The 12,542-nt window shown below is 34.9% G+C and overlaps 1 protein-coding gene across 1 annotated transcript in view; it reads left to right on the top strand.

The window, feature by feature from the left end:
* The window catches only part of Msh6 (DNA mismatch repair protein Msh6), a 180,944-nt gene that overhangs the window by 154,051 nt on the left and 14,351 nt on the right, over nucleotides 1-12,542 (top strand). The window contains exons 20-22 of the mRNA XM_081752554.1: nucleotides 670-761; nucleotides 3,700-3,832; nucleotides 10,427-10,642. Of these exons, the coding sequence (XP_081608680.1) occupies nucleotides 670-761; nucleotides 3,700-3,832; nucleotides 10,427-10,642 (441 nt within the window). The remainder of the gene's footprint in view (nucleotides 1-669; nucleotides 762-3,699; nucleotides 3,833-10,426; nucleotides 10,643-12,542) is intronic.

The raw sequence follows: 12,542 nt of genomic DNA, 5'->3' as shown, positions 1-12,542 counted from the left end.
TCCTGATTATAACTGTGCTGTACCGTATTCGTAAATTGTTCTTGGGGTATGCTTAATGTGTTTTTGTTTTTTTTTTTTTTTTTTTTTTTTTTTATTATAAATATACTAGAATCAATACTACTTTTTTGTTATCCGGCTTGCCCTTCCGACACATTAGGCCGGGTACTCGTGAGTCTACTGTATATTAAAGTATCTCTTACGAAGAAAGAAATAATAATTAAAAAATGTATACGGAAAATTTGATGTATTCGAATTGTGCTTTTAATTTTCAGTTTTGTGTCCCAGTGAAACTTTCCGTATTAGAATTCAAGAACGGATAACGAAAATGTGAAGAAATAAATCTTACAAAGAAAAGGAATGTTCGAAACTACTTCAGTTTGATAATAGTCCTAACTCTTGTAACTATTGGGAACCACTATTCTTGCAGTGTTTTCTGACTATTGACAGATGTATCATAGTGTAGTTGTTCGAAAACTACGATGTATTTAAGAAGACTGTTTTTCAGATTTAACGTGATCATGACTCATGTGTGACCAATTTACGCAATGGCTATCTAATTATAGAAATAATGTAACTGAAATTTTGATGTGTTCTTGTCTTGAAGTCCGTTTCAAATCATATGCTCATTGTTCAAAATGTTTGTCGCTAATACTTCTGTAATAATTGTAGGAACTCCTATCTCGTATGACAGCAGCTGAGGACCAGAAGAGCAATGCTTTGAAAGATTTAACAAGGAGGATATTTTCCCAGTTTAGTTCCCAGTAAGTACTTTCTGATATTAGACATGTTAACGTGAGATGATTAATTATTCGCTCTGTTTGAATGTTAATTAAAGATGTCTCTTACGATATATTCATGTTCTATGTGTATTATGTGTTCATGCTATGTCACGTTTGTATTTGTAAACTCCACCAGTCTTGTGGTAAACGATTAAATACGAGGGTTGATCAAAAAGGTATCTCTTGTGGCGTAAAAAATGTATTAATAAACATATAACAGCAAAAAGTATTACAGATCATAGCCTGCCTGTCCTCTACAAAAAATACCGTTCAACGTAGTCTCCATGATTTTGAACACATTTGCTCCATCGTTGAACCGAGGCATCAAAACCATTTTGCAAAAATTAAAAGGTTTGCTTCCTGATCAATAATTTTAAGTTTTTTTTTTTCCCCTCATCCAAGTCATTGAACTCTGTGACTCTGTGATATCCGAAGTCTGTAATTATTCCTTGGACAAAGCCATACGAGACGTTCAATGCATCAGCAACATTCTGAACTGTAATGCACCTGTGTCCTTGAATCAGTTCATCAGCACGTTCTCGATTTACATCGGTGACTGATGGTATCAGCCGGCCGCTTCTCGGTTTATCTGAAATTTCTATTCGTTTCTAAACTTCTTCACCAAACGTCGCACATTGCTGATGTCCATCACAGCTTCCCCATAGAGTTTTCAAGCGATTATAGATTTTCTTACATGGACAGCCTTCTTTTGCCAGGAATTCAATGACTACTCTTTCTTTTAGCTTCAGATCCATGATTCTAAGTTGTCAATCTGAGAAGAAAAGACTACATTAGTAGAGTAAGGTTTCCTGTATAATACCATGCATAGATAGTTCGGTAGCTGTAATAGGAAGAAAATTGTGGTGAGGGAGGCATTATTTTTTGATCCCCCTCGTATTATTTAATCTGAACACAATGTTTATATTTTTGTGTAAGCTTGATGAACGCACTTTTTTTTTAATCGCATTTTTGTTGTGAATGGTATGTTACGTAAGCATCTATCATAATAGGGTTATAAATTGTAATGTTAATTCGTTTGTACATAGGTGTGTCCATTACTTCATGCGATAGCTCTTGAATAAAAGCGTTTTTTTTTTTTTTTTTTTTTTTTTTTAATAGATAGATAGAGTGATTATCTTGGCCGAATTCGTTAATGGAATCAATCTGTTAACATCTTAAGGGGTGATAATGACTAACGGTGGTTATCCATATCGTATATCTCATATTGTAAGGCTACACGACACCTGCACTTTAAAACCCGCCTTTGGGCATCCCTGCAGGTGCATTCTATAGAGCAGATTATAGTTCTTTAATAATAAAAGGTTCTTCCACGATGACAATAAACCAATACATTCAACCATATATGTCTAGGCGCGTTGTTTCAGAAAACATCACGATTAACTTCAATTCTTCGACTTGAACGGTTGTCTGTTTTAGAACAGTGAGTCCACCTCGTATTTTTTCCTCCTCTATTTTTGAATATAGTGAATGCTGCACTGCGTATAATAGCTTACTGTTTCTCTGAAAACGATTTACGTGTATATATGGCTTAATACCACGACAAGTATAGACCACACTACAGGCTAAAGGTGGTCCAACGCCGTGTTTATATAAGGTAACTTGCATTTTCAAAAGATGTTCTAATTGTTTTAATAACTGCATTCATATTTGGAACAAAGGAATCCCGATGTAGAAATGGAAAAATTAATTACGTGTCAGAAAATAGTGAAAACAATCATAAAACACACCAACACTATAAGAGCTTTCGCTAACTTTTTCGTTAGATAGAGAAAGGAAACAAAAAATCTAATAACAGAGAAATAGCTGTGAAGCGTCTACGTGTGCAGTTGTCATTTTGTTTCAAGGAATGGTGCTAAGTTGCAGAGGTGTGCTAACAACCATAGAAAAGGGATCCTTCCTTGTAATTTACTACTGTTATTTACATCATACAACCAACAAGGTTGTTATTAACCGATTGACAGCACTGTGTTAGACTAGGAGAGGATATTTATCTCTCAGCTTCCAACTCCAGGCGTTGAATGTTTGTCTTAGGTGAACGCATATTGCTTATATAATAGATTTTTTTTTTCAATGTTTAAAGAGAAAGGAAGATCGCCACCATTTGGTGCGTTTATCACATCACTCCCAGTTTCAATTTTTGCAGTACCCTTTCACTATCTGGCTTTCGGTTCTTCCCTATATCTTCCCTAGCTGTACGTATGTATAATACGATCATCGAGAAGTGGAAAGAAACAACTTCACCGGGGAAGAATAATGTTAGAACACTTTATCTGATTGTGTAGTCGAGTGTCCATGACATATGGTTCTGTGAAAACAGTGACTAGGCCGTTTTTTTTTTTTTTTTTAAATATATATTGTTTTAGCTCATGCTTTTTCTTTGCTGTGTCTTCGTTATTTTAAAAGAAAATCAAATTTCTGACACGTACCCCCGAGTATCAGTTTTGACTCCAAATAAAATGTTGAGTTTGTAATTTTGTAGTACGTTGTAGTTTGTGACCAACGGCCTGACCATCTGTTTTCACCAAAGCTCACATCCTTCACGATAGACAGTGCGCCTTTATTGGACATTATTCTAACACTGTTCTGTCCCGATAAATTGCTTCCTTTTTTTTTTCATTGAAGTTTTAAATTGAACTTCTTACTGTATTTTTAACAGCTGAAAAAAAAAAAAAAAAAAGCCCCAGGGAAAGTGATGCAAAGTTCTTCCAGGAATTGAAAGTGGAAATAAAAATTATATGATTGACAAAATTCCTGCCCAAGGCAGCATTATTATTGATGCATGTACTTTGTATAATATATGTGAAGATGATTCAACTGGAATAAAATTGTGGTATAATTGTTTGTGATTGATTTGTTTAAAAATGTATGGCTGTTTTTACTCTGTGTTGTTGTCTCGCAGCTACAAAGAGTGGGAGTCGGCTGTTCAATGTTTGTCTCTGTTGGACGTATTATTGTCTCTGGCAGAATATGCAAGATCAGAGGAAGGTGACACGTGTCTTCCGGAAATCGTATCACCTCTGGATGTTGAGAAGGTAGCTATTAAATAAAGAAAAGATAATTATGAGGAAGTTTAGTAGAACGATAATTTGTAATCTAACCACCCAAAATGTCTTACGAAAATTCCAACTTTACCTGCACTATTTTTTTCCATATCGCGACTTAATATAAGGTTACTCATAATAATTCATTGTTTCTGTTATACACAGTGACTATATTCAAAAATGCTCTGAAAATTTATCAAAAATACATTAAAAATTCTTTTAGTGTCATTATAAGTTAGACTACATGTGTATGTGAAATAGAAGAAACGTTTTTTGTTACCAAGTCATAAATGTGTGGATTCAGTGTATGTCTCCACATATGATTTTTCTGTTTTAATATCGTCCATTAATTGTGGTCTCCTTCGCCCTCTTTCCCGCCACCATACCCTTGAGCACATCTCTCTTGACACAGTTCCTTCTTAGCCAATGTCCCAGCCAGTTTATCTTCCTCTTTTTAATAATATATCTAAAATTGTTATCTTCTCTCCTACCATTTCTAACACCCTCTCATTCGTTTTCCGCTTGACCTAATTCATTTTCTCCATTCTTCTCCACGTCCACATCCCAAAAGCGTTCAGTCGTTTTTCATCACTTTTGCGTAATGTCCATATTTCTGACTTAAACAGTGCAATACTCCGCACGAAGCATTTTATGAGTCTTTTTTTTTTACTTATTTATTCAGGGTGTCTATCGATCACGAAAGTCATGAAAAAGTCACGAAATCAGAAAACGGTCATGAAAGTCAAGAAATTTAGCTTTTGGGTCACGATTTTTTAAATACAAATATAAGTACAGACTGGAAAATTTTGTTCTATAAAACATCAAAATCCAGTACAAAAATGCCTATGGTCAGGTTTAGACGCTACCAAATCGCAAGCAAAGCACACTTCTATCGCATGCGTGAAAATTCGGTCTAATTCGCACACAAATTCGCTCTTGTGAATGTTACGAAATTTTATGGTTTGGTAAATAAAAGGTCACGAAAAAGTCACGAAATTTCATTTTGGAATTTTAGTAGACACCCTGTTATTCAAGATTCTACAAAATAGACTTCTCTTCCTCCTAAAGGCTTTTTTCGCCATTCTTGCGTTTGCACTTCATATCGTCACTAATAATACTGCCTAGGTATCGAAAACTGGTCACTTCTTCTATTTTTTCCCCTCCTGTTCTATTTTTGACACTGACCGCATTATGTAGGCTCTTGTTCACTCTCTCTTCTAAATGCTGGCGTTTGGTGATTAAAAAAAACTAACAAAATGGCTTCGTTTGTCTCTTGCATATGCATTTCATTCAACTATCGTAAATGTGTACTTTAATACTTACATACAGACACTGAGTTGTCGAAGCACAACTATGTCAATTATACTTTCCAGCTAGTGGAAATAGGTGAATGACAATCGCTACAATGAAAAAGTGTGGTTGGTCAGTGGAGAACTTCAGTATAGCAGAAGGTTAACTCGGCATAGTAAGTCGGAAACCCAGGTTGATCCTCGAGCCACATGTTCAGTCTGAATTTTGTAGATTAGACTAGTTTAAATTACATGAACTGCTCGTATGTGTCAAGCTGTTTGACTCATAGAACAAGTATATGAGAGAGTACTAAAGAGAAAGGAAGTTTGTCAGTACTTACAATAATTAATACAGTATTGACTAGTTACTGAAATAAGTATTCTTAAATAGATCAATGATATATGAATACAAAGATTGAAAAAAAAATATTCCACTGCTGGAAAAAAATTAGTAATATTGTTGCATAAGTTGTGTTTTGTTTAAAAACGCAACACACGTCTATTCTACTTTTTTGTTTTCTTATCTGAAAGGATGATAATCATTTTTTAAAAATTTTCTATACAATTTATTAGGTAACTGGAGGTTGATGTAATGATTTTGAAATAAATTTAGAAACACCAGTTTAAATTTCAAATACACTAAGTCCAAAATTAACTGTTTTAATGTGCATGTAGGGTTATGAACTCATACTATTGCCAAGGTTGCGAACTTTTCATCAAAATAATGCTTTATGAAAATAAAATGCCTATTCTTAATACTTCCGCGTAATTAATGACTAACTTTTGGATTCTCGAATTTGATGAGAGGGCGACACGGTGGCTTAGTGGCTTACCTCTGATGCGTGGAGTCTCTGGTTCGATTCCCGGCCAAGTAACCATCGTGCTCGTGGGTTTTCTCAAGGTACTCCCATTTCCTTCCACTTTCTCATTCCACCAGTTCTTCCATCATTCACTTGCTTTAATCGTCGTCTCCATATTTTTTCCGGATTTTTGTCTTTTTTCTTCGTCATCATTTTCTACGAATAAAGCGGGAATTGCACAAATGTTATCTCGTTGGAATTTGTGTTCCATAAGCTTTCCAACGACGTATGAATGAGGGCTCTGATAATTACGGGGGTCACTAGGGCCCCTAACGTGAGAGTCTACGATTTCGTTGAAATCCCTGGCTGGAGTTCAAAGGTTAAACATTCTCATACTGGCTCTACTCTGGGTTTGAATTGGTGGTCTTATTTCTTGAAGCTTTTTATTTTCTTTCTTTTTCTTTGACAGCTTGATGATACACGAAATTTCTTGGTCCGAAGCAGCATTAAAGATTATACTCTCGTTAATATAATCGTTTTCAGTTTATAGGCGTGACTTCAATTTCTTTTGAAAACGCCCTATTTATAACCCTTGTCGGCGTCTTCCGAGTTTTCGTTCACATCATGAGACGTCATTTCGTGTCCTGTCCTTTGAGAATGCTTTCGTCATTATTGCTTCACAATATTCTCATGGAATTTATAAATGCAACGGTTAAATCAGCTTAAATATCATTTGTTTCAATGCGACAAGACGGGAGTTTCTAATTCCGTATACGTCAGTTAGATTTAAACGTGTAAAAGATGTCTCACATACGCGACGGATTTAATATACTTAATTTATAAGTGCCTTTTTAAAGAAGAATGACATGTTTTTACATCATTACGACGCGTACATGTTCTAAAATAAAGAATACCAAGTTTGTTTTACGCATCATGTCTTGTGATTGGATTCGTGAAGCTGTTTTACAGTAACGGTGTAGCGTGGGTTTTGAGCTGATGAAGTGACAGGATTGTACTTCTTTTCAAGACGAGGATGGGAATGCCGTGACAATTAATGAAGAACGGTACGCAATTTTTTATTTATTTATTTATTTATTTATTTATTTTTTTTTGTATTTGAACGGAATTGATACGGTACGCAAGTAGCTTCACCAAGATGACGCTACCTGTCTCGTGACCATTTTCTTACTGCGTGAGACTCACGGCCCAAGTCCTCGTTTGAAGTAATGACCAAAACGTCAACTCATGTGACCTTGCTACTATTTCCTGTTGTAGCATCTGAAATCTCAAAAGTCTACGCAAACAAACCCCAAATAGTGCGAGAACTCGAGGAGGATATTGACAGTGTTATCAGCTACATCAATGAACAAGTATGTACAGAAGTACTTATAAATTTAATCGAGAGATTGAAGTGTCGCAGAGCAAGTAATGAGGGGGATCCGATCCGTCGTTTGTCATTTTTCATTCTTAAATGAAATATTTATCTGTTCTAATGTTATAAAAATATCTACGATTTTGTAAATATTTTACTAAGCATATTAAATCCGTCTCAAGATATAAAGTAATAAAAAATTATAAAACAATCACTTCCATCTGCTAGATGCAAGTCTTTCATGTTAAATTATACTGCAGTAAACAAGTATTCCATTTAGTTTAAATGTATATTTAGATAAGACTACATAGGTTAGCATTAAAATATTAGAAATGGATCTGATACTCTACTTCAGTGTCGTCATATTTACGAATTACCATCATCATAGGTATTCTGCCATTATTGGCAAGTCACTTGCTGCAACTGAGAAATCTCTATGCTGCACTGTCTTCCGGTAACCTCTTCGTTTTTACGTACGAATTCTCTGTTTTGATATCGTCCATTAATTGTAGTCTCCTTCGCCCCCTGCCTCTCTTTCCTGCGACCATACCCTCTAAAACGTCCCTCATGATACCGTTCCTTCTTATCCAGTGTCTCAACCAGTTTCTCTTCCTTATTTTAATAATGTCTAAGATTGTTACCATTTCTAACACCCTCTCATTCGTTTTCCGCTCGACGCAGCTAATTTGTTCCATTCTTCTTCATACCCACGAAAGCTTCCGGTCGTTTCTCATCATTTTTGCGTAATGGGTCCATGTTTCTGACCCATACAGTACAATACTTCACACGAAGCATTTTATGAATCTTTTTCTCAACTCTTTATTCAAGGTCCTACAAAATAATACTTTCTTCCTCCTAAAGGCTTCTTTTCGCTATTCCTATCCTTGCTTTCATTTCACGTTCACATTTCATATCATTACTAATAATACTACTCAGGTACCGAAAGCTATTGTGCTGCCAAAATGTCTTGAGCCATGGCAAAAATGCGAACTAAAGCTCACACCCTTACACACCCACGCGTTGAGCCAATAAGGGTTCAGCTGTTGCCAAGCGAGAGAAAGGGAGTGGAATTCCGTCAGCCGATAGCAGCGCTTGCACCGGAAGACTAGGGATCAAGTCAATGTCGTATATCTTTAGTCACCTGTTCTATCTTCTCCCCTCCTACTTCTATATGTGACATCGACCTCTTCGTTCCAACCACCATGGCTTTTGTCCTTCTAACATTTATTTTCATCTCACATTCTTTCATAGCCCTTCCTCAAGTTTTATTTTAACATCTTATTTACGAATAGTGATACGAAAATTAAAGAAAGGTAGAAGTTAAAGGATCAATAAAGCCTACTTACTGTTTAGATTAGCGCTTAAAAACTTAGGAATATAGTTCTTCTATCGGCACTGTTTCTTTCTTCTAATACGTACATTATTCTTGAAATATCCAGCAAAAGTGACTGTAGGACTGTGTCATATAATATTACCAATCGGATCCTAGTAACGTTATGATGTAATTTTGATACTTTAGTTACCAAGTTAACATGTAGTATTGTTTTGGTCAGAATGTTAGAAATAACATTGTTGCAAAAAATTAGAAATAATAATAATACTAAAAAAAGAAATGCAGACGAGGTATTGTTACAGTGTTCTATTGTTTGGTTAATTGCTATGGAAAAGATAAGAATTGAAGTTGCATTTGTTATTGAGGGAAAGAAGATGGCGTCCAAGTAGATAAGTATAAGAGAGCTTTGCTCTAATTTATTAATACAATTTTAGCTTTATACAATTATTACTTTAGTAAAATTTTAGTTTAATACAATCTTAATAATATTTAGTACACTTTAAATATGCTTGGCACCGCTTCTCTCTCTGAAATATATCAAAAACAAACAGTGAAAAATAAATCTACTTTTAACCGGCCATTCGTCCATCTTGGACATGCCATTTTGTAAAATCAATTTTCACTTTTAACAATATTTAGCGATATAGTCGACTGGGCTTGCTTAAGCCGCGATTTATAATTATTATCCTCACAAGAGGACACAAGACAAGACAAGTGTTATCGGATAAGACTGTTGGGTATAATTTTATGAGTCCGTGAACCTGCCTTCTATCTAATTTTAGAATCTTATGGAATTCAGAAAATCATGACGAAGTTGGTTAGAACTTAAATGTTCTTTTTCAGTACCAAAACTGTGAGAGACATGAAGGTACAAATTCACACGGCATCCGCACCTGTTGGAAATCAAGCTTAGGTCCTGCGCACTAAATGCGCGGTGTTTATCAATCAAGTGGTATATATAATTTCAGTTATCCTGTAAATGTAACTTTTTAGATTACCAACTTCAGGTTAGGTATTTTATTAAAATTTTGCAGAAACGTGTTGTTTCGAAAATAACTTACTATTTTGTTCTAAAAGAGAGATTTCAATAGGTCGGCCAAGCCATTCACTGTATAAAACAAATACAAAATTTTAACCACACCACCAACTGCAGTTTTGTTACCAGAATCGAGAACGTTAATTATGTATTATGTATGCGAGCAGAAGAAAATAGGCAACCAAAATGTTAACTCCTGTGAAAGAAGCATTTTATGAAGAAAGGAAAACAAAATTTGCCATGATTTTTGTATTTAGCTTCAGGCACAAAATAACTTACACTTATTTGGTTATGTCACGATCAGATCTCATATGTCAGATTTATAACCATTCTCTACTATGTGTAAATTATAACAAAAATTTTAGGAATGCTAAAAAAAATACATCAGAAGATTGCGATCTTGGTCAATAATTAGTTTTTGGGCCAGGGGCCCACAAAATTTTTGAACGACCCCTAAATCGAGTTTTCGTATTTTTTTACGGAATATGCAAATCGTACTGAGTTAAGTGGTAGTATGGTTTTGGTTACACTTTATGTAGTTCTCCAGATATAAGGCGTACAAGAAAATTTTTGACTGAAATATAATGGCTCTTTTTTGATCCAAAAATGAAATTATGAGTATTGCGTAGAAAAGTTGTCAAGTCAAGATGTCCAAAACAGCTCTTTGATGATTGGAATTGATTTAAGTATTTAAATTTGTTAAAATGTATATCTTGTAGACGTTCATATTTATTAACACATCTTTTCTCTTGTAGCCGTTCGTGAAGATAACTGATGGTCGACATCCATGCATCAGCCACACGTACAGTGGAGATAGTTTTATTCCTAACGATACAGTGATTGGTTGTAAAGAAGAGGAAGAAGAAGGGAATAACTCAGAAGCGAGTCTTGTACTAGTCACGGGACCCAATATGGGAGGTAAATCAACTTTGATGCGGCAAGTTGGTTTACTTGTCATAATGGCTCAAATGGTGAGTTTTCTTTATTTAATATTGATATCTTTTGGATAAAAATACAGACAGACCTCGACTTACGTAACTAGATCGTTTCAGGGCTCTTAGCCTAAGTTGAATTTTTACAATAACTTAAAATTGTCTTAAACGTATACCGTATTTACTCGAATGGAAGTACTATCGATTTTTAAAAACAGGCTTAAATTTGTAAAGGCCGTTCATAATCGTACAATACGTTTTTATAGAGATACCAAAGTATGACTATAGTTATTTTTTAAAGGTTGTTTTGTTTTCCTGCATTCTAGTTTAATATTTTATTTTAACGATGAATGTAACACTGCACTAAATTTAAGCATATTTTTCAGAATGGGTAGAGTTAATACCGCTAACTATCAGGAAAGATAGTTCTGACGAGTCGCTGATTTTGCAGCCAATGGTGATATATAAGATTAGTATACCCGTCTTCGACACGGGAAACAGTTTCAATTCCCGGCGAGAGCTCATGTATCCCGGATCTCATATTAAGCTGTTGGCATGGGCGCCCAAGGTGGACTCACCTCCCCTGGCACACGAAAATATATACGTAATACAGCAAACCACGTATATTAAATACTAGACGTAATATAGCAACCATGGAGATGGCCCCCCGTAGAAAATTTTCTTCAGGCGCCCCTGGCTGTAGGTCCATGTTTCATATAGCCTCGGTACTCAGCGGGACGCTCAACTCCTATTCGACGAACCAGTAGCCAATCCGATGAGCATTTGGTTTTGTTAATTGCGTGAATTTTCAATAGTGATCGTGTAGGGATGCTCATATCCTCATAATTAACGGATTCTCAAAATCAACACGAAGTTTTAAGAGGACGTTTACATTTGAGGGGTGCTGATATTCAAGTAAATACAGTATGAAAAAAATACGAAGAAGTTGCAAGAAGTACTGTTTGATGCTGCTGCAATGCAAGAACTGAATTACATAATATGCTTTATAAATAGGACGCAAAACCTTATATTCTTACAATATCGAAAAAAAAAACTAATAATCTAAACAATAGTTAATTACCTAATTAGTTTGTACCTTACTCACTGCTACTACTACTTAGTAGATGTTTCTCTAAATAGAATTTAGAAATTTACTACTACTTTTTTATTTCAGATGTAAGTACCGTTTGTAAATTTTATTAAATCGAAAATTTCTTACGTAAGTATGAATTTATGTAACTCGTTGACTGTCTGTACTTAGTGCAGTTGAAAACTGTTTACTATCATCATAATTATTCTTGTACTTGTAGATCGCTTGATACTACACAATAAGAAAATTCCGTGCAGTACAGTGTTCTGTCAATCTCTTAATTGTGAAGTAGAAAGAAATAGCTGTAGTATTACAAGTGAATATAATTTCTCTTAATTCTACTTCTATCGTACGTTCTATCATGTCCTTCAAAGTATTAAGTATACCTAGTATTAATAACTTGCAGGTGCTCTAGAATGCATATTTAAACATAGAAAAGAATTCATCTTGCATCCGATGCTACTGTCTTCCTGTTAAAACTTCGTAATGTTCAAATGTATAGACTCGCGCTGGGGCCATGGACACAGACACTTCTACCGCAAACTGAAAGGAATTACTGAGACATTATGTTGCTTTTGGTCCTGTAATAATGAAAGGACTCTTGAGTATTCAAAAAGCACTAAAAATGTTGTAACATATTGATAACAATAATTACCACGTTGTTCAAGATACGAGTATATAAACACAAAGTGTGAGCCGCGCTTTCTTTTCTTTATTTTAAATTCTAAAGCATTTATATTTGTAATAATAATAATAATAATATTTGGTCTAGGAATTAATTCGTGCGGTTGGTACGCACACATTGAAGCTGTAGTACAAACACAAAATACATAAATACCTTAAGAAAAA

This window comes from Thermobia domestica, chromosome 3 (genome assembly GCF_964235325.1).
Source record: "Thermobia domestica chromosome 3, izTheDome1.hap1.1, whole genome shotgun sequence".
Classification (NCBI taxonomy): Eukaryota; Metazoa; Arthropoda; class Insecta; order Zygentoma; family Lepismatidae; genus Thermobia; species Thermobia domestica.
This window is presented reverse-complemented; position numbering and strand designations above follow the sequence as displayed.